The sequence below is a fragment of the Hylobates moloch genome, unplaced genomic scaffold (genome assembly GCF_009828535.3).
Source record: "Hylobates moloch isolate HMO894 unplaced genomic scaffold, HMol_V3 SCAFFOLD_8, whole genome shotgun sequence".
Lineage (NCBI taxonomy): Eukaryota > Metazoa > Chordata > Mammalia > Primates > Hylobatidae > Hylobates > Hylobates moloch.
Window position 1 is genome coordinate 31168707 of NW_026652283.1, and position 23015 is coordinate 31191721.

General features: G+C 42.4%; 1 protein-coding gene across 2 annotated transcripts in view; it reads right to left on the reverse strand.

Annotated features, from left to right (window-relative positions):
* FGD4 (FYVE, RhoGEF and PH domain containing 4) overlaps nucleotides 1-21134 on the reverse strand; it is a 248049-nt gene extending 226915 nt beyond the window's left edge. Inside the window, exon 1 of one of the 2 annotated variants that reach the window (XM_058442941.1) lies at nucleotides 21066-21134. In XM_058442941.1, coding sequence (XP_058298924.1) covers nucleotides 21066-21123 — 58 coding nt within the window. In that variant the 5' untranslated portion in view covers nucleotides 21124-21134. Of the gene's footprint in view, nucleotides 1-12270; nucleotides 12673-21065 lie in introns of those variants that run through there. The other variant, XM_058442940.1, reaches the window with a different exon arrangement.
* Between the last annotated feature and the right edge of the window lie 1881 nt (nucleotides 21135-23015).

Below are 23015 nucleotides of genomic sequence, written 5' to 3' on the forward strand. Positions count from 1 at the left end.
TTAAGACTATTATTAACATGTGGCCTAAAACAAAACCCTGTCAGAGCTCCAGGGGACAACCCCAGCCTTGCAGAGCAGGGTGGACATTTGGCATTTTGTTTGAAGTTGCACTGAGGCTCAGTGCGGTTCCCAGAACCGTGGTAGCTCCCTGGTTTCCACAGACACTGCAGTTGATGAAGGCTGACAGTTTAATTCCAGTGAATGGATGTGCATGTGTGAGGAGCACAGCAACTGGGTTTGTTTTCACTCTATTCTTGCTTAAGTGAGGCAATAACACAAAGTGGACTGTGGGTTCCCAGAACACTTGCTGGTGCTAACGCCTACACCGTCAACTGCAATTCAAGAACAGACGACAAATTGAAGACAATGCCCTGCAAATGATGCCAATTTCTTTTCTTTTCTTTTCTTTTTTTTGAAACACAGTCTCATTCCATTGCCCAGGCTGGAATACAGGTCACTGCAGCCTCAGCCTCGCCCTTTGGGACTTCAGCAATCCTCCCACCTCACCCTCCTGAGTAGCTGAGACTACAGGCCATACTGGCAAATTTTTTTTTTTTTTTTTGAGATGGAGTCTTGCTCTGTCACCCAGGCTGGAGTGCAGTGGCACAATCTCAGCTCACTGCAAGCTCCGCCTCCTGGGTTCATGCCATTCTCCTGCCTCAGCCTCCCGAGTAGCTGGGACTGCAGGCGCCCGCCACCACGCCCGGCTAATTTTTTTGTATTTTTAGTAGAGATGGGGTTTCATTGTGTTAACCAGGAAGGTCTCAATGTCCTAACCTCGTGATCCACCCGCTTCGGCCTCCCAAAGTGCTGGGATTATAGGCATGAGCCACCGCACCTCGTCCATATTGGCAAATTTTTTGACTTTTTTTTTTTTTTGAAAGACAAGACAAGCTTTCACTATGTTACCCAGGCTGATTTTGAACTCCTAAACTCAAGCAATCCTCCCGATGTGGCCACCCAAAGTGCTGGTTTTACAGATGTGAGCTACTACGACTGGACCAAATGATGCCAAATATATTCCTGAAAACACACACACAACTTCTAAAGTGTGATCAATGCATGACTAGACTAGCTTTCATAGTTCAAATAAGACTAAATATTTGTATGGATTTTAAAAGATATACCTATTCCAGGGGTTACTGGTAAGGTTTAACCAACAATCACTAAGGCGATTATTTCTGGATCCCATCACAGACATCAGTAACAAGCAGCTGGGGAGACATGGAAGGTTTTTGACTATGGCAAACATATGATCCATAGGCCAGGCGCGGTGGCTCACACTTGTAATCCCAGCACTTTGGGAGGCCGAGGGGGGCGGATCACGAGGTCAGGAGATCGAGACCATGATGAAACCCCGTCTCTACTAAAAATACAAAAAATTAGCCGGGCGTGGTGGCAGGCGCCTGTAGTCCCAGCTACTCGGAGAGGCTGAGGCTGGAGAATGGCATGAACCCGGGAGGCGGAGCTTGCAGTGAGCCGAGATTGCGCCACTGCACTCCAGCCTGGGCGACAGAGCGAGACTCCGTCTCAAAAAAAAAAAAAAAAAAAAAATATGATCCATACTCAGATTTAAGAAAAATTACTGGGTGGAGGCTGGGCGCAGTGGCTTACACCTGTAATCCCAGCACTTTGGAAAGCCAAGGCAGGCGGATCACCTGAGGTCAGGAGTTTGAGACCAGCCTGGCCAACGTGGTGAAACCCCGTCTCTACTAAAAATATAAAAATTAACCAGGTGTGGTGGCAGGCGCCCATAGTCCTAGCTACTTGGGAGGCTGAGGCAGGAGAATCACTTGAACCTGGGAGGCGGAGGTTGCAGTGAGCCGAGATTGCGCCATTGCACTCCGGCATGGGGGACAAGAGTGAGACTTCAACTCAAAAAAAAAAAAAAGAAAGAAAAATTACTGAGGGGAGGAAAGAGTTATGTAGAATGAATAGCAACACTATTGTTGAGAAATAGGCCAAAAATAAGGCAAAAACATTCAATGTGAAATGAAGGAAAACTGATAAGAACTGAAATAAAGCAAAAACATTCAATGTGAAATAAAGGAAAACTGACAAGAACTGGTAGCTCATTGGGTGGCAGGTAGATTCCATTTTAAAACAAAATTTGAAGCCAAACAAGAGCAAGGTTAGTAAAATTGCCAAGGCAAGTCAGGAGAAGGGGCTGGATTGCAATGTTAAAAGAAATTGTGATTTGGTGCCCTTGGGGCATTTATATTCTTTAAGCAGGCCCTTGAAAACTCGGAGTAGCTATAGATACCCTCTGCTGAACCTTCCCAGAGGGCAGATGGGACTCCCAATGAAGACAAGAGGAGAAAGCAGAAAATGGCAAAGCCAGAGGAAGAAAGTTGAAGAACCAATGAGGTAAGAAAATCAGGATATCTCAGATCATCAGAACCAAGAAAAGAGCTTAAAATGTCACAGAAAAATTAAGAAGGGCTGAAAATAGGCGTTGAATGCTATTTGGGAATTCATTGCTGACCTTACAATTGCTAATCCAATGTTGTAAACACAAGCCAGTCCAAAAGAAGACAAGGAAGTGGTGAGGACGGGGTGAGGAAGACGAAGAAGTGAGGGCAGCAAGGGAGGTCCACACAGTAAGTTAAGAAAGTCACTGGGAGACAGCTCTAGAAAATTTCAAGGTTTAAAGTCTAGGATGGTGAGGTCGAGGCAGGTGGATCACTTGAAGCTAGGAATTCAAAACTAGTCTGGCCAACAAGGCAAAACCCCGTCTCTATTAAAAATACAAAAATTAGGCTAGGCACGGTGGCTCACACCTGTAAACCCAGCACTATGGGAGGCCGTGGGGGGCGGATCACCTGAGGTTGAGAGTTAAAGACCAGCCTGACCAACATGGGCAAATCCCGTCTCTACTAAAAATGCAGAATTAGCCAGGTATGGTGGCACATGCCTGTAATCCCAGCTACTCGGGAGGCTGAGGCAGGAGAATTGCTTGAACCCGGGAGGCAGAGGTTGCGGTGAGCCAAGATTGCACCATTGCACTCCAGCCTGTGCAAGTAGAACGAAACTCTGTCGCAAAAAAAAAAAAAAAAAAAAAAAAAAATTGGCTGGACATGATGGTGTGGCCTGTAATCCCAGCTACTGAGGAGACTGAGGCAGGGGAATCGTTTGAACCTGGGAGGTGAAAGTTTTCGTGAGCCAAGATGGCGCCATCACACTCCAGCCTGGGCAATAAAGTAAGGCTCTTATCAAAAATAAATAAGTAAATAAATAAATAAATAAATAAAGTCTAGGATTTCCTCATTGGGGGTGGGGAGGGGAAAAAATAGCCTATAAATGAGAGTAAAGGGGCAAACCATGGAAGGTAACAGAGGAGAAATGTCTCTGAGGACTGGGTTTATCTGCCAGATTAGGAAAAGGAGAGGGCTGCAATAAAGGAGACTAGAAACCAAGTCTGAAGTGACAGGTCAGTTGAGCTCACCTCAGATACCCCAGTCTGATAAAAATTGTGTATCGGCACAAATTCAGGTCTACTTCAAGAGGGAGAGGGTGGAGTTGAGGCAAAAGAACTAAGTAGGAAAGACCTGTAACAGATACAAAAAGTGCAATGAGGAGTCAAACAGAAATGAACAAAAAGTATGCCAGAAAGTACAGAGGGCCCAGATTATATATTGAGGGCAATCTATAGCATTCCTTGTCTTATTCCTGCAAATCCTGGCTACCTGTCCTCAGGACCAAAGTGGGGTTTACCCATGTTTGGGAATGCACGGAAGCTTATAAACCTGGTTGTACATCAGGATCGTCTGGGCACTTGTTAAAAATACAGCTTCTTGGCCAGGCGTGGTGGCTCATGCCTGTAATCCCAGCACTTTGGGAGGCCAAGGCAGGTGGATCACCTGAGGTCAGGAGTTCGAGACCAGCCTAGCCAACATGGTGAAACCCCGTCTCTATTAAAAGTACAAAAATTAGCTGGGTGTAGTGGTAGGTGCCTGTAATCCCAGCTACTCGGAAGGCTGAGGCAAGAGAATCATTTGAACCCGGGAGGGGGAGGTTGCAGTGAGCCAAGATCGCGCCATTGCACTCCAGCCTGGGGAACAAGAGTAAAACTCCTTCTAAAAAAAAAAAAAAAAAAACCACTGACTGCTCTTTAAACTGTTCTTGGAAGGAAAGTCTTATAAGAAACCTTTCCTGGTTCCAATTTCAGAGTCCATCTTTAAGGAGCTTCTAAGAAGCATTAATGATACTTATGCACATGCACACCATCCATCATTTTAGTGTAAATCTTTACTTGTTTAGAACATTTTATGATTCTAATAATACTAAAGATACTTTTATTTAAAAATATAATATAGATTTGTTAATGTTACAAATAACATTAGCTCTAACATATGAATGCAAATGACCTATGGTTACTGCTTTACGTTTGGCCACTCAAAGCCCTGGAAAACCTTAAGAACAGGTGTTAACAGGCATGCAAGCACTGAAGCCAGTGACATAAGTCTGAATTCTGCCTCTGAAATTTACTAGGTGCAGGGTACTGCAATAGGACTTTCTGAAACTTTGTTTTTTCCTTCCCTAAAATTGTAGTAATACCACCTATTTTTTCAGGGTTGTTATAAGAACTAGAGGTAACATACACATAGTCCTGGGTCAGCGCCAGAATTCAATAAATAGTACTTTTTTGTATTGCTTTCACCAAAATTTCTATCCCTCTTCCCCAAAGAGGAAATTAGTACTCTAGAAGTTCTCAGGATACTGGGGTATATGGTGAAAATGTGAGCATTCCAGCCATGGTGAGTACCAGAAAAAAAAAAAAAAACCTGTACTTAACATAGGAAGTTTACCAAGTAAATAATGTGAAAAGTCCCTCACCACAAAGCACCCAGATGCTGAATAAATTACAACAGATATTCAAATACTCAGATACAACAAATGCATTGCTGAGCTCATAACAAAATAAAGGAGGTGCCCAAACACAAGTAACTAACTTGTAAGGCTGTGCTGCCCAAGAGGCAAAGCCACTGCCAGGAACCTGAAAACCTAGGGGACTAAGAGCCTTGCAGGGGACCCAAGTTTTGGCCTTGGGTTTTCACAATACGAAAAAGCTGAACCTGAGGCCTGGAACTAAGGTTCCATAAAAGGGAGCATTGGGCCGGGCACAGTGGCTCATACCTGTAATCCCAGCACTTTGGGAGGTTGAAGTGGGAGGACCACTTGAGGTCAGGAGTTGGAGACCAGCCTGGCCACCATGGTGAAACCCCATCTCTACAAAAATACAAAAATTAGCCAGGTGTGGTGGCGGACGCCTGTAATCCCAGCTAATCAGGAGGCTGAGGCAGGAGAATTGCTTGAATCTGGGAGGCGGAAGTTGCAGTGAGCCAAGATCACGCCACTGCATTCCAGCCTGGGCAATAGAGCGAGACTCAGTCTCAAAAAAAAAAAAGGCCGGGTGCAGTGGCTCACACCTGTAATCCCAGCACTTTGGGAAGCTAAAGCGGGTGGATCACGAGGTCAGGAGTTTGAGACCAACCTGGCCAATATGGTGAAACCCCGTCTCTACTAAAAAATACAAAAATTAGCCGGGTGTGGTGGCGCACGCCTGTAGTCCCAGCCACTCGGAAGGCTGAGGCAAGAGAATCGCTGGAACCAGGAAGGCGGAGGTTGCAGTAGCTGAGATGGCGCCACTGCACTCTAGCCTGGGCGACAGGGTGAGACTCCATCTCAAAAAAAAACAAAGGGAACACTGGAAGGCAGATTTTTCTCAGGCTACCTTCTATAAAAAAAAAAAAAAAAAAAAAAAGAGGAAGCCCTGCCTTCCACCAAAGCAAACTGAGAAAATCTGTAGACCTATATACCAAGCCTAAGTGGAAAAATAAGCGTCCCCGATGCAAGCCTACACTACCCTGAAGTTAGGGAAATGCTGGCTAATAAATTAAAGCTGGGTTGAAAGTCAAAACAAATATTTGCTACAGAAAGGCATCTTCAATACAGACCCTTAAGAATTCCCATAAAACTAAGGAATGATAAGGCAATAAGCACCTTGAATGAGTCAGCAGGAACATTCAATAGACAGACTCTCTGGCCAAGTGTGATGGTTCACACCTGTAATCCCAGCACTTTGGGAGGCTGAGGCAGGAGGATCGCTTGAGGTCTGGTGTTCGAGTCTGCTGTGAGCTATAATCATGCCACTGCACTCTAGCCTGGGTGACAGAGCAAGATCCTGTCTCAAAAATAAATTAATTAAAAAAAAAAAAGGACTCTCCTCTACCCTCAAGGGCTTCAGGTATTCAACATAGAAAAGAAAAAAGAAAAAGGCTTAAAAAAATCTGGGCCAAATAAAGCACGAAATAAGACAGCAGAAATAAATCCAAGTGTAACAGTACTTATAAGGGGACTAAACTGATACTGTAGATTTAACAAAGAATTTTTAAACTTACTTTGTGTGTGCACGTATTTATATTCCTTTGAATGTATGATTTTTTTTTTTGAGATGGAGTCTCACTCTCTCACCCAGGCTGGAGTGCAGTGGTGCAATCTCAGCTCACTGCAAGCTCCGCCTCCTGGGTTCACACCATTCTCCTGCCTCAGCCTCCTGAGTAGCTGGGACTACAGGCACCCACCCCCACACCCGGCTAATTTTTTGTATTTTTAGTAGAGACGGGGTTTCACCGTGTTAGCCAGGATGGTGTCTATCTCCTGACCTCGTGATCCACCCGCCTCGGCCTCCCAAAGTGCTGGGATTACAGGCGTGAGCCACCGCACCTGGCCTGAATTTTTATAATGGAAAAGACCACTTTGAGAGAGGGTAACCAAATGACTTCTAGATCTTTAAATCTATGGGGCCACAACAGTCAAAATGTTCCTCCCACTCCATGCCTAAAGACAACCTGGTGTCTTTTACCCTCTTCGCTCTCGTAGCACTTCTTAGCAACTGGCTTAGGACTAGGACTCAAGAAGCCAACTCATTTTCCAAAGAGGCTACTTATGAACATGGTAGGAGCACTGCCTCTGATGCCAAACACACTTGTGTTTGAAACCTGGCTAACCAACTACCAGTTAATAATGCCAAGCCAGTTAGTTAAACTCTGTCTCAAATTTTCAGTTGTAAAATAAGCATATTGTTATCTACTTAGTAAACTGCTGTAAATTTACACACATACATATTTGTGTGTACCACAATACAGTTCTCAGTGTAGAAACTGCATTCAATAGGCTGGACGCAGTGGCTCACGCCTGTAATCCCATCACTTTTGGGAGGCTGAGGTGGGCAGATCACCTGAGGTTGGGAGTTCGAGACCAGCTTGACCAATATGGAGAAACCCCGTCTCTACTAAAACTACAAAATTAGCCTGGCTTGGTAGCGCATTCCTGTAATCCCAGCTACTCGGGAGGCTGAGGCAGGAGAATCGCATGGCCCTGGGAGGCAGAGGTTGCCGTGAGCCAAGATCAGGCCATTGCGCTCCAGCCTGGGCAACAAGAGCGAAACTCCATCAGAAAAGAAAGAAAAGAAAAGAAAAAAAGAAAAGAAAAGAGCATTCAATAGCCAGTTGCATGGCTCAAGCCTATAATCTCAGCACTTTGGGAGGCTGAGGCGGGTGGATTATCTGAGGTCAGGAGTTTGAGATCAGTCTGGCCAACGTGGTGAAACCCTGTCTCTATTAAAAGTACAAAAATTAGCTGGACTGGTGGCAGGTGCCTGTAATCCCAGCTACTCAGGAGGCTGAAGCAGGAGAATTGCTGCAACCCAGGGGGTGGAGGTTGCAGTAAGCCAAGATCGTGCCATTGCACTCCAGCCTGGGTGACAAGAGCGAAACTCTGTCTCAAAAAAAAAAAAAAAAAGAAAGAAAGAAAAGAAAAGGCATTCAATAAACAGTAGTTGTTATAAACATCATAGGGGGACAGCATTAATTCATTAATTTATTTAAGTATCTATAGAATGTCTCCTATATGCCAGTACTAGTGCTAGACTTTTGGGGACACAGAGATGAGTAAAAATAATGACTCCTTGTTATGATACTGTTTGCTTTGTGCCAGACATTTACCTATACAATTTTACTTAATTCTGCCAGCAATCTTATTAAGTACTGTTGTGTGTGTGTGTGTGTGTGTGTGTGTGTGTGTGTGTGTGTTTAAGAGATGGAGTCTTGGCTGAGCACACTGACTCACACCTGTAATCCCAGCACTTTGGGAGGCTGAGGCGGGTGGATCACAAGGTCAAGAGATCAAGACCATCCTGGCCAACAAGGTGAAACCCCATCTCTACTAAAAATACAAAAATTAGCTGGGCATGGTGGTGTGTGCCTGTAGTGCCAGCTACTAGGGAGGCTGAGGCAGGAGAATCGCTTGAACCCAGAAGGCGGAGGTTGCAGTGAGCCAAGATTGCGCCACTGCACTCCAGCCTGGCGACAGAGTAAGACTCAGTCTCAAAAAAAAAAAAAGAGAGATGGAGTATTGCTACGTTGCTCAGGCTGGAGTGCAGTAGCTATTCACAGGTGCAAACATAGCATACTTCATCCTCAAACTCATGGCTTGTAGTGATTCTCCTGCCTCAGCCTCCCTAGTAGCTGAGACTATAGGAGTGCACCGATTATAAGGACTGTTATCTCCATTGTCCAGATGAAGAAACTTAGAAATTAAGAGACAGTCCAATTCACACAGCTAGCTATGGAAGAAGGACTAGAACGTGAGTGCTATATAACCCCAAAGCCTATGTTTTAATTGCTTCACCTTTCTGTTTCACTTAAACGGGGAGCTTCACATTCAGGAACACACAAAGGATGCAGTTGGTACACTTTATTATTTTTGCCAAAAAGCATAGAACTCTAAAAACAGCAGGGTTTATAACCACAGAACATGACACAACAATGCTAAATGGAATTTTCTGCCAAGTTCTTGAGTTTTCAGTTTTTGTTCCTTCTTCTTTAAGAGGGAAAGTGACATTTCAATTGAGTAATGCCTACTTTGTAATGCATTTAAATTTTGTGGTTTTCACATATAAATATTTTCCTAGGTGCTATAGAATGAACTGGCACTTTTCAGTAACTTAAATCTGGTTTACTTTTTGATGAGGGGGGAAGAACAGAGTTATCCAATGATACTACTGAACTAATAGGGAGGCAGATTTGAGTCAAAGAAGAAAGCACTTTCTAAAATATTTTTCACCCTTCCCAAATTGAACAGGGTGTGGTCATCCAGTAGTTTGAGACTACTTCTCAAAACACTAGATTATTCTCCTACAGATATTACAGATTTTATCATGGTAAGGGAAACGGCTGTACCTATTAAGATAATTACTTTTCGACCCTGAAAATAGCAACAACAATTTTGAGCTTCAGCCGGTTTACAAAATCGAGACAATGTAACGCGCCTAGAAAAGGTAGTGCTAGGTTCTCCATTTTAAACAAAACTGCTCTGGGTTTTCTTTGAATTAAAAAAAAAAAATAGTGTGTGCCTGTAGTCCCATCTACTTAAGAGACTGAGGCAGAAGGATAGCTTTGAACCCATGAGGTCGAAGCTGTAGTGAGCTACGATTGTACCTATGAATAGGCACAGCACTCTAGCCTTAGCCTGGGCAGCACAGTGAGACCCCATCTCTCTCTGACTCCCCTCCCCTCTCTCTCTCTCCCTCTCTCTCTCTTTTTGAGACAGGGTCTCACTCTGTTGCCCAGGCTGGAATACAGTGAAACAATCATGGCTCACTGCAGCCTCCACCTCCTGAGCTCAAGCGATCCTCCCACTTCAGCCCACACCCGGTCATTTTTTGTAGAGACGGGGTTTTGAAATGTTCCCAGGCTGGTCTCAAATTCCTAGGCTCAAGTGATCCTCCCCCTCGGTCTCCCAAAGTGCTGGGATTACAGGCGTGAGTCCCCGTGCCAAGCAATCCCGTCTCTTAAAAAAAAAAAAAAAAAAAATGCCTGGCCAACATGGTGAAACCTCGTCTCTACTAAAAGTACAAAAAATGAGCAGTAGTGGCGGGCGCCTGTAGTCCCAGCTACTCGGGAGGCTGAGGCAGGAGAATGGCTTGAACCCGGGAGGCGGAGCTTGCAGTGAGCCAAGATTGCGTCACTGCACTCCAGCCTGGGCGACACAGCCAGGCTCCGTCTCAAAAAAAAAAGTACAAAAATTAGCTGTGCATAGTGGCAGGCACCTGTAACCCCAGCTACTCGGGAGGCTGAGACAGGAGAATCTTGAAGCCAGGAGGCAGAGGTTGCAGTGAGCCGAGATTGCGCCACTGCACTCCAGCCTGCAGGACAAGAGCAGTGTTTTTTTCAAAAAAAAAAAAAAAGGAAAAGAGAAAAAGCAGAGCCACCTTATAGAAATGATTTGCAGATTGCCACAACTCCCTTTCACCCTTACTGCTAAGAGGGCACTTCCTCTTTTCCCCTACTCAATAGGTTTGTAATTTAGCCAGGTGATTTTAAGTAAAATGATAAAATAAAGAATTTGAGGCCGTGAGTGGTGGCTGACATCTGTAATCCCAGCACTTTGGGAGGCTGAGGCGGGCGGATCACCGGAGATCAAGAGTTCGAGACCAGCCTGGGCAACATGGTGAAACCCCCGTCTCTACTAAAAACAGAAAAATTAGTTGGGCATGGTGGCGCAGGCTTGCAATCCCAGCTACTTGGGAGACTGAGACAGGAAAATCGCTTGAACCCGGGAGGCAGAGGTTGCAGTGAGCTGAGATCATGCCACTGCACTCCAGCTTGGGCGACAGAGTGAGACTCCGTCTCACAAAAGTAAGGAATTTGGTGCCCACTATCCTCCAATTGAAAACAGTTGATGATTAACAAATTCTGTACATTAAATAACTTGAAAAACCATTAAATAAATTCCTTCGATCCAAAGCAAATCATTTTCATTTGATAAGGAAGAAAACACCCTCCCACTAATTTGAGTGAATCACACCTAAGACTGGAAGAGAGTTCAGAAACTGTTGCACTAGTGTCCTCATTTTGAAGACGAGGAAATGAAGACCGAAGGCACTGTAATTCAGTTACTTGTTTACATATTTTCTCACCTCACAATTTCTGCCCATATTTTTAATTCATCATGTTTTTCTGCTCTATGCCTACTGCAACTTCAGAACCAGGACTAAAAGGGAACATTTAAAGGCTCTAATATTCATCATATTTAAATCGTCATATTTGCTTAATCAGAATGAAATGCGTGAAAGTAATTAGAATTATTTTGTATTTCTGCTGCTCAAATGAGGTTTTGCCTCGTAAGCTGGTCTACATACCAGACATCTCTGGTTACCGCATAAAGGAGGGGAGGGGATTTTAAAGAAGTTTTGCAAATCAAAGGAAAAAGAGGCCGGGCGCGGTGGCTCCCGCTTGTAATCCCAGCACTTTGGGAGGCCGAGGCGGGCGGATCACGAGGTCAGGAGATCGAGACCACAGTGAAACCCCGTCTCTACTAAAAATACAAAAAAATTAGCCGGGCGTGGTGGTGGGCGCCTGTAGTCCCAGCTACTCGGAGAGGCTGAGGCAGGAGAATGGCGTGAACCCGGGAGGCGGAGCTTGCAGTGAGCAGAGATCGCGCCACTGCACTCCAGCCTGGGCGACAGAGCGAGACTCCGTCTCAAAAAAAAAAAAAAAAAAAAAAGGAATCCCTAGTTTCAAACTCGCCTGGGGAGAAGAGAACACATTTACAAGACAGGGGAGATTACGTGGCCTTGAACAGATCGCCTTGAATAGATCACCTTGAGGACTTAAGATTCAATGAGAATTCAGAAATCAAAACACCGCATTACTGACATCTGAACCTATTAATATGAAAACAGCAATAATGATTCCGTTTTCTGATGTTAGGAACAGCTTTCCTTGCCGCTTTTCACACTCAGCCTAGGAGTCAAGCGTCGCTTTAAGAAAACCCAGGCACTAAGGAGGTTGGTTGCTCACCCCACCTAGGTTGTCAGACCTGGGCGGACACCAGCCTCCCCTTCACCGTATTAGGCCTCCATCACGGCTGCCCAAAGCAGGAATTAGGCGAAGCAGCTTAAGCTTCAGTAGCTAGAAAACTGGTCTTTTCAATTCCTAACAAAAGTTAGAGAGAAAAAAAGAATTCTACCTTTACTTTCTGAATTTTCTGAGAAGTGACCTCCAGGGCAAGCTCGGCCGTAGGCGGGTTCCTGCCCAAGGTCCTCTGGGGGAAGGGACAGCATAGCTGAGGGAGTGGGTGGCCGAGCGCAGCCTTCCACGAGGAGTGTCCCGCACCAGTTACTTCCGCAGGGGGGACGGGAGGGCGCACCCCTCACCCGCACCTACGCACCGGGGCCACCCTTCCCCCGCGCCCCGAGGCGCTTACCTGTGGCGCCTGAGGGCACCTGGCCCTTGAAGGCAGCCGTCCCTACACGTCCCAGGTGCGACGCGGGCCTGCTCCAGGGCCGGGGCACCCCGGGCGGCAGGTAGGAGGGGTTGGACTTCCTCCGGATCGCCACCCGCCTGAAGTTGGAGCCGCCCTCGCCGCTCATCATGCCGGGCTCCACCGCCGCTCCGCGACTCCTCCCGCTCCCGTCCAGCCGCGAGCGGCCCCTGGGGGGCGTCGCCTGCATACCCAGGTTCGGCGCGACTCCGGAGGCGCCCTCTACTGCGGCGTCTCCTCAGCGAGTGCCTCCTCTCCCTCTCCTTCCCGGGACGCTCCCTCCCGGCGTCGCGGCGAGTGTGGCTGCGACTCCTCCTGCGGCAGCCGCAGCGCCTCGGTCTCTGCAGCTCCCGCGCTCACTCACAGCCGCTACCGCAGCTGCCGGGCCGGGGCTGCCTCCACCCCTTCCCCTCTGGAGCCAATCGCCAGCAGGCCCAAGGGCGGGAGAAGGAGAGCGCAGAGGGTTCAGCCTGTTGGCGGCGCCGCCGCCTTCTCCGGCCGGGGAAGCAGCCAAGAACTTGCTGTGCTCAGCGGAGCGCCCTGGGCGCGGCCCCGGAGCCGGAGCCGGTTCGCTCTGGCCGGCCCCGCCCGGCCGCGCCGCTGCCTCGCCCTTCGGCCGAGGGGAGCCGCGCAGGCGCGCACCTGCGGCCGCACACCTGGGGTGCTGAGAGGCGGGGGCCGCGCTCACCTGCGGGCCACGCAGTGCACTCGGGAAGAAGTCCAGCTACTCTGGTCTACTCTCATTCTCGCAGACCCACACTCTGAGGGTCGCGTATGTGTCTCAAGCTGTTGTACTGAACCCTCGATCTTATGTCCTAAAACTACCGAATAAGTATTTCTGATAAGGAAATCAAGGTGCTGAACCTACAGTGGGGTCACATAGCACTGCAGAGCTGGAGTCTCCGCACCGAAGTCTGTCCTTACTGCACTGAACCAAACATCTTGCCAGGAGTATCGTGACAGAAAATGAAACAAGAGGTGTGGAAATAAAAGAGGAGGGGTAGAGGTTAACAATCCAAAGGTTTCCAGAAGAGCAGCAGACCCACCGTTCAGGACTTCATTAGGAATGCACTTTACAGTCCTTTTGTTTGTTTGTTTTGAGACAGGGTCTCGCTCTGTCACCAAGGCTGCAGTGCAGTGGTGTGATCATAGCTCACTGCAGCCTCGACCTTCTGGTCTCAAGCGATACTCCTGCCTCAGCCTCCTGAGTAGCTGGGACAACAGGGGCGCGCCACTACTGCTGGCTAATTTTTGTAGTTTTTGTAGAGATGAGGCCTCGCGATGTTGCCCACGCTGGTCTCTAACTCCTGGGCTCAAGCGATCCTACTGCCTTGGCCTCCCAAAGCGCTGGGTTACAGGCTTGAGTCACTGCGCCCAGCCTAGAGTCCTTTTCAATTATCAAGTCATGTTTTTGTTTTTAACACCAGCTAAATACTAACTTGAAGAAATGCTTTTTTGTTTGTTTGTTTTTTAGATACCGGGTCACACCCTGATCCAAGCTGGAGTGCAGTGGCCCTATCAACTCACTGCAGCCTCGACCTCCTGGGCTCAAGGGATCTTACTGCCTCAGCCCTACCACTAGCTGGAACTACAGGCCCATGCCACCACACTCAGCTAATTAGTAGTAGTAGTAGTATGTATGTATTTATTTATTTATTTATTCTTAGTGGAGATGAGGTTTTCCTATGTTGACCAGACTGGTCTCCAACCCCTGGGCTCAAGTGTTCCTCCCACCTTGGCCTCCCAAAGAGCTGGGATTACAGCCGTGAGCCACAGTGCCTGACCAAAAAAATACATTTTAAATTGACTTGCTTATCTGCATTTGAAAATTCACTACTCTAATAACAAAGAGGCTGTGTCCCAAAAATCACACAGATAGGAGGCAAAAAGGCACCATTACAAGTATCCCAGCTCAAGGCAAGTTCCCCAGCCATCACTTCCATCTTGGAAGCCACCCCACCTTTCACATGGAGAAACCCTGTCCCTACTAAAACTACAAAATTAGCTGGGCATGGTGGCACATGCCTGTAATTCTAGCTACTCCGGAGGCTGAGGCAGGAGAATCGCTTGAACCCGGGAGGCAGCGGTTGCCGTGTGCTGAGATTGCACCATTGCACTCCAGCCTGGGCAACAAGAGTGAAACTCTATCTAAAACAAATAAATAAATAAATAATCACATTAAATTTGTCTGTACGTGAACTCGTTGTTGCCCTGATATAAGGACTCAAGACAATGATGAGGTCACAAAAGAAGCTGGTAATCCTCTGCGGGAGAAATGATCCTACCCTCTGTTAGCCGCTTTGCAATTGCTGTTTCATTCTTCAACTATGTCTGAAAGGGAGTCATCTTATGCTTTATTTCTACCACAAAATCACTCATTCAGTATTTTCTGATGTTAGAACATGATGTGTGTCATTTTGCATTTCATCTTATTGAGAAAGTATGGATACCAATTCAGATAGGGAAGGGGTAGCTGTAGTCTCCATAATTGTATAATTACATCGTTATTTCTATATGACAATCTAAGAAATCATATAAGTAAAATATGAAAATGTTGCACTTATGAGTATCACTGAATTTATTCATAATTGTGTCCATCTTTAAGGCCAGGATTAACACTTTGATTCTCAGGGGACTTTTTAAACGTATTTTGTAAAAATCGCTACTGTGTGTTTAGTATCTGCTACATGCCAGACATTTCTACACATGGTATCGCTAATTATCCCAGCAATCCTATAAAATAAATATTCATCATCTCCATTTTACAAGTAAGAAAATTGAGACGCAGAGGTTAAGTATCTTGCCCAGAGCCATTCAGTACACTCCTACGCTGAATTTCATGTTTAATGTTTTCTCTCTTTAGCATCTGTGATCTGTCACTTATTTAATTATTTAATTCAAAGGTTAAGTATATTTTCTTCTCTAAATTCTCAATTTTCTATTGTAAATTTACGTTGACAGGAATATAATTTAACCTAGAACATTAATAAACTATAAGTAATTAAAATGCTCAACCAATAATTGTTTCTGATCGCAAACTAAGAAAGCTTTCTCTTTATATAAATTTTCACCTGGATGAAAGAAATCCCAGGGTAGGGCCGGGTGCGGTGGCTCACGCTTGTAATCCCAGCACTTTGGGAGGCCGAGGCGGGCGGATCATGAGGTCAGGAGATCGAGACCACGGTGAAACCCCATCTCTACTAAAAATACAAAAAAAAATTAGCCTGGCGTGGTGGCGGGTGCCTGTAGTCCCAGCTACTCGGAGAGGCTGAGGCAGGAGAATGGCGTGAACCCGGGAGGCGGAGCTTGCAGTGAACCGAGATGGCGCCACTGCACTCCAGCCTGGGCGGCAGAGCGAGACTCCGTCTCAACAAAAAAAAAAAAAAAAAAAAAAAAAGAAATCCCAGGGTAAATGAAATCCACTTTCTGGGCCCAATGCTGTGTTATACCAACTGTGCTTTTCTGGACAATAGGCTCACTTGCCATTCTTTGAACATAATTTTTACCTTCTTCCTTCTGCACCTAAGCTCATTTTCAACTGCAAATCTCCTTCTCCAGTTATTAAGGGGCCAATCCAAAGGGCACCTTCGTTATGATAGCTTTCTTAGTCACTTCAAAGTAACTCCTCTCTCTCTGGAACAGCCATATGACTTTGTTGTATATTCTTCTACATCATTATTTGTACTCTATGCAGTAAATGGAAAGAACATGGGCTTTAAAGTTGTCTAGGTGACTCAATATTCTGCTCTAATCTAAATTGTCACTTTCTTAAAGATCAATGTGTGAGCTATTTCTGTGTAACAAATCACCCCAAAACTTAGTGGCTTAAAACAATAAGCATTTCTTATTGCTCTTAAATCTATGAGTAAGCTAGGTGGTTGGCTGGCAATAAGATGATTTAATCTAGGATGGTCTCAGCTAGGACAGCTGGGCTCATTTCCACGTAATTTATCAGTTTCCAACAAGATGGCCTTAGTTTTTTCCACATGGAAGTGACAGAGTTTCAGGAGAAAACAAGTAGAAGACCTCTTAGGGCCTAAGCAAAGAGACTGAGAGAGAGAGAGACAGAGACTGACTCACTTCTTCCTTCACATTCTATAATCACGAGTGCAGCTCAAATTCAAGTGGTAGGAGAACAGACTCCACCTCTTGATGGGAGAAGCTTTCAAAATCAGCATAATGGAGTATCTACATTTCAGAGCTATAAAATCAATAGGAAATTTTATTACAAAGTCCTTAGCAAATGTTTTGAATATAATCTATACTAAATATATGCTAAATTATATATCCCTTACGTATCTTTGCCCCTCATATCTTACATATAGTAGGTCTATTAGCATTACCAAAATAATAGATTGTAGAAATATATATTTTGGAATACTCTTGGAAAGCAGATTTTGAAAAACACTTTAATACAAATACGCAATCAAATAGGTACGTTACTTCCTGAAAATTATAATTAATTCAAGTTCTAGAAAACATATAGAAAATAAATACTGATGCTAAAAGCCAAGACAAATTTAACCATTTTTCTTCAAAGTCCTCAGTTTCTCAATTTATATTTTTGTGTCATATGAAAAGTGGGAATTTTAAAAGGAGGTATCTGATCATACTCAATATATAATTTGTGCAGGGCCGTTATTTTTGGCAATAGATTTTATTTTATGGGAGTAAAATCAAGTATATAAATTCTGCATCACATGCTGGGAAAAAATCAGCATAGCTACACACTTCTCATGCTTCAGGGATTTTTACTGTGGTAGAAATCCATAGGAATGTAACACCTTTGAACTTCACAGCCTCAATGTGTCTTAGACAGACGTGGTGAGAATGCATTCCCATGTTGAGTTTTACTTGCTGAAGTAAAACTTGTGTAGTGTTTAGCAGCCAAACAAATGTGCTGATTTTATTTACAGTTTTAGAAGCCACCTTTTCTTTTCAAAGAGCCTTTAAATAATAATCTGCCTAAACCAAATGTCCATTTTAGAAATGGATAAATTAGAGCAAATTGAATATACCTGTGTTGTATATGCAGTAAAACTCAGAATTTGGATTTGAGTCACATAAAAATGGATACAATTTTCATTCAATTCATTCAATGAGGGAATATAATCCCCTCTAATAATGTAACACATAACTTCTCTAACTAACCTACTACAGATTTATATGCTTCTATAGAACCATGGGGTTGTGCTTCAGTGTTTCCAACATTTGATTGGTATTTTATCTTTTACTCATGGCAATTTTTATATATATTTAAAAAAACACTCAAGCTTGAATATGCTATATACAACATTAAAGTTTTTTAAATCAATGTTTTAAAATTATAAAGTAGTTCAAAAAACTCAGATCACTATATACAGTACTATAAGGAAAATTATGCACTTAGCCCCTATGTTTATCATATTGTCATATTATTCCACACTTGCTGTAGTTATAGTTACAGTTCTCTATAAAATCCTTTATTTCCATTGTCTTTGCTCCCACTCAGTGGTAATCTGTTCTCACTAATTCCAAATTTATCATTTACGGTTAAGTTTTCTAATATTTCTATGTTTTTATTCATGTGTAAACAATATATAGTATGATTTTGCAGAATTTTTAACTATTTAAATGCTATCTTAATACAGGTATTATTTTCAAATTGCTTTGTTTTATTCAACATTATAAATGTATGCTTCATTCCTACTAATATATGTGTTGCTCTAGTTTATTTTTACTGCACGATTTTTACAGCATTATATTTATGACTATATTAACACAATTTATTTATTCTGTTGATGGGCACTTCAAATATTTTCAATTATTCTCTTTTTCAAATAATGCTGCCATAAACAGCCTTGAACATAGTATCCTTTTGTGTACATAGAAGAGTTTCTTTGCTAGAAAAGGAACTGCTGAGTTGTAGGGAATATTTATCTTCAAGTTTAATAGATATTACCAGTGTACAGTTCACTATGTATGAATAGCTGTAACACATCAAAAACCAAAGATGTCTTGCTCCAAAGACAAGATGAGCTTCTCGATGTATAGGCTTTCCAGGAGAATTCAGGGGTGGAGGGGTAAAAACATTTAACTCTTGATTCCCGGGCTACAAAATGTCGAGAGCCTTGCCCTGTGAGATCTGTATGCCTATTTACAGAGGACTTACTAGGATATAGTCAGTCTTTACCTAATCAAACATTCCCCTGATAGGGCAACAGAGAGAGGTGCCCAGTCTAACATTCCTGATTTCTACTTTCCACAAAACAAATACCTTCTTTGCTGCAAACCATGCAGAAAGAAATGATATGATTTCTTCACTACTGTATAATCATGACCCATAATGTTAATGAGGAGAGAGTCCAGCAGTTACCATGGTTGAGTACTATACTGAGGTCTGAATCCAGAGGGAAAAAGAATCACAGTAGGTTATAGGTGTCATTATATTATCACGAGAAAGTACATAACCTCTTTTAGAAAGAAAAATATGTAACCTTCATATATAGTGAACAGTACATTGGTAATATCTATTAAACTTGAAGATAAATATTCCCTACAACTCAGCAATTTTTGTCCTCCTTTCCCAATCCTACCAAAAATGATAAGCCTATTGGTGCCTACTGCCCTGATTCCAATCTTCCATATAGCCTCAAGTTCTCATGATATGTTTGCAAGACAATAATCTCTCCAATTCCCAGATGCTTCATTTATTTACAAGGGAGGTAACTAGGAATCAGGGAGGAAATGTATCTTCTCAACACAGCCAGAAAGCAGCAAAACAGAATGCAACCTACTCTTGCTTCTTAGCAAAATGTTCTTTGTACTATACAATTTATCCAAAATGATTCCTTTTAGTTTCTCTAGTTTTTCCTCTGAGACTTTGTCAGTATTTGCTAGACAAAATTGGATTTTGTAATGTATTCCTAGAAATAATGTTATATAAACATGAACTTTAGTCTCAACATTATGTAGGTCTTCTGCATGCAATATTCTCTCCAGGGAAATACTATGTTTTGCCTGTCGAGACTTACAGCCACAGAAGTTCAAAGTAGGAATGGACTCTCAAAAAGTTGCTCAATACTCTCAATTCCCAAATGAAACAAAAGTGAAAAACAAAATATAAAGAGGTTAAGTTACTTGCCCAAGGCCATGCTTCTAATAAGTGGCAGAACCACTATCATATTTTTTTCTGATTATAATAGTAAAGAATAAAATAAAAATCGACCATAAATTCCTACCAAACACAGATAGCTACTATTAAAATATAATTGTGTATTTTTCCAATTGTGTCCATTAAAAGGAGAATCAATAAATAAATTAATTGCAGTATTTATTTGATGCCATAATAATTACTACAGTTCTTTTGGGTTTAAATTCAATTTGAGTTTTTATTAGATGTGTGCCCTTGGGCAGGTTAATTAATTTATCTGGGTATAAGTTTCCCCATAAATAGGAGAAAATAGTAGAGCTGTTTTTAAGATTAGATGTCATAATACATGATAACATTGTCTTCCAGTAATCAATGTTTAGTGAAGCATAGTTAAATTATTCTGTCCAAATAAGTGAAAACATAGTTTGTGCTTCATTATAACAGGAAATATGTATTTTCATATTTTATGGGCATTCTATTGTACCATATACATACATATATGCACACACATATATACACTCTAATTTATATTTTAAAATGTGAATTGTGTAGGAATAATTTTGTGTTTCTCTCCCCTTTTAAAGAAAAGGAATCTATCAGGTCAATCAGAAACTTAAGTTATATTGACCATAATTCTATGCCAGGAATTGGCATCGTACTGGGCATAAACACGCAAAAATTGTCATGTTCTGGAACAGAGAATCAGCTCAGTGGAAGCATTTATATCACAAACTCAACCACACCTTGGTCTTCAGCAATTAGATTCACATATGCGTTACAAATTAGAAAAAAATGACAAAGTATAGAAATATAACATTATTTTAAATTGTGTATAAATATTAGGAATATATATTATACACAAGCATATGTTTGAATTAGGAGTAAATACGCTAGATTGTTATCACTGCCTTTCTCTAGAAGTTTTTTCTAAATATACTTTTCTATATTTTATTAATTCCCACTATGAATTGTAAAACTCTTATAATTAGAAAGTAGTTAAAAGAGAAGTCAGAGGATGTGTTCTCCCCTTTATGAATTATTGAGTATATCTGAAACTAAATACCCTTTATATTTGAATACCAAGATGAATCTTTGGGTGTCCAACTTAGACTGATTTCACAAATTCCACTATGCCATGAGTTAGGCCACAAATCTATGTTTTTGTCTACACTGCTCCAATGGCCTGGTATCCAGTGTTCTCTTTTTATCTCCACTACTCCATTATCACCCTAAGAAAAAAACTTAACCATCTCTACAGACACAATTAGTATCTCTTTCTGAACTAAGACTTTTAAAATTATCTACTAAAAATTGAGCACTTCCGTCTTTTTGACCGACTGTAGTTTGAACATATATTTGTCATAAACCTGAAGCAATTATTTTGTACTTTTCCAAGTATGTGTCTGTACCCTGAGATCAGAGGCTCTGTCCAATTATCTTTGTTTTCCCAGTTCTTGGCAGACTAGGTGAATATTTGTTGAAGATGGAGTTGGAGGGAGAGAGGAGGATGGAAGGAATAAAAGAAAGAAGGGAGGGAGGAAATGACAAAAAGAGGGAGGTAGGAAACAATCAAATAAATATTTAGTCATGTGCAAAGAATAGATACCTCTCATGGAGATGTGAAGCATCCCTGGGAACTTATTCGAGCTGAGTCTACTATTCATATTTTTTCCATGCATAGACATACTTGTCCAAAAGGCTGAAAAAAATTGAAATTAATGTCATGAGAGAAAACTACGTGAATCTAAAAATTAAAAAATGAATTGTGCATAGTGATATACATGCTAGCCTCTGTAAATAATTTTAGAATTTTTATAACACCTTTCACATATAGTCTTCTTAAAATCTCAGAGAAACCCAATGACCTAAATATTTATTGCCAGTTTAAAATTAGGAAACTGAGGTTCAAAAAGGTAAAATGACCTGTTCCAGTTTACACAACTAAAAAATTGCAGTTTATGTTTCAGTAACACTTATCCAAAGTCTTAGGGGGCTTAACACGAACAAGGTTTATTTCTCATTTGTGTTTTTCCACCATGTATCAGCAGGGAGAAACCACATATCGCAGACTCTCAGCAACCCAGGCTGATGCAGAAGGTACCATCTCAAACATTGCTAGTTATTGCATCAGAGGGATGGAGAACGCACCATTTCACATCAGCAATTAAATGTTCCACTTCGAAGTGACACATGCCACTTTTACTAACAAACTGATTGGTCACATGGACTGACCCAACCACAGTAGGGCAAAGAAATACAACGTTAGCATGTGACTGGAAGTGAAGAGAACTGAAAACTATATGGCAATATTCTCACGTAGTATCTAATACTCCTGAGTGAGAATTCAAGTACTTTTTTGGTACAAAAATAGAAATAACATGCTCTTAAAATTTTAGAATTCTTAAAACTCATGTACATCAAAACAAAATTATTTTTATAATTGAATAATCTCTTATTCAGAAATAAGTCGGTCCTGAAGCAGTCTATTCTGAACCAGATAACTGCATGCAGTTTAGTTCAGTCTGTACCTGTTCAAGCCAACTCTATTTATATTTATATTTAGAGTTAAGACGTATAAACATAATCTGATAAACTAGAGTCAGATTATAGAAAGGGACAACAGGACTTCTTCAAGAGAATTTTATTTAGGGATGAAGGAATTGGTATGAACAGAAACTGGCCTCTTTCAACATTAAAGTTTTATGTGTATCCATCCTAGCCCCCAGCTATGACTGTGTATAAGACCAGGGAGGATAAAGGGGCTTTGTGTCAATTCCAGGGTCTGTTTCACTAGATAAGTCATGTTTCGAGACCCAAATAAGTCTACTGTAGAATAATTATTTTTACAACTGAACATATCCTTTACAAGTGCAGGGGTGCTTGCATCTTGGCAGCAGTATTGCTGGTTCGTGCCATCTTAGGCCACTGAAATGGTGCCATTGTAAAGCCAAAACCTTTAAGTAGGTTTGGAGTCCAGCAGCTAGGAAAGCCTCATCAGACTAGCAAAAATGGTCGTGACAAAAGAACATCTCAAAGAGCTCGTATTTAGTAAATATTGCTGGTAAAAATCGAACCAATGCCAAAGACACAGAGATGTAGCTTCTTGGAGCAGAATCTCTATAGAACAGTTGAGGTTAGTGCCTGTGGAATCCTGAATTGGTTAATAACGATTAGTTAATTTCCACAAAGATTCATTCATTATATGTCTACTAAGTACCTATTCTTTGTAAATCATGGTCCTAAACTTTTCTAGGTGTTGGACAACACTAGGTAAGCAAATAAATTTTCTACTCTCATGGAGCTAAAATTTAAGAGGAGAGGAAATATAAGTACATGAGGAAATAAAGTAATTTTAGATATTCACCCCCAGGGTGTGAAAGAAAGGAATCAAGGATGACTTCTAGGGTTTGGTGAATGGTTATGTCATTTAATGTAGAAGAATAAGAGTTTCATAAGAGTTCCAAAATCAAGTGTTCAGTTTGGGACAAGTAAATTTTGAGATGCTGACAAGATATTAGTGGAAATGTTGACTGGGCAGTGGCATTCAGGAGCTTGA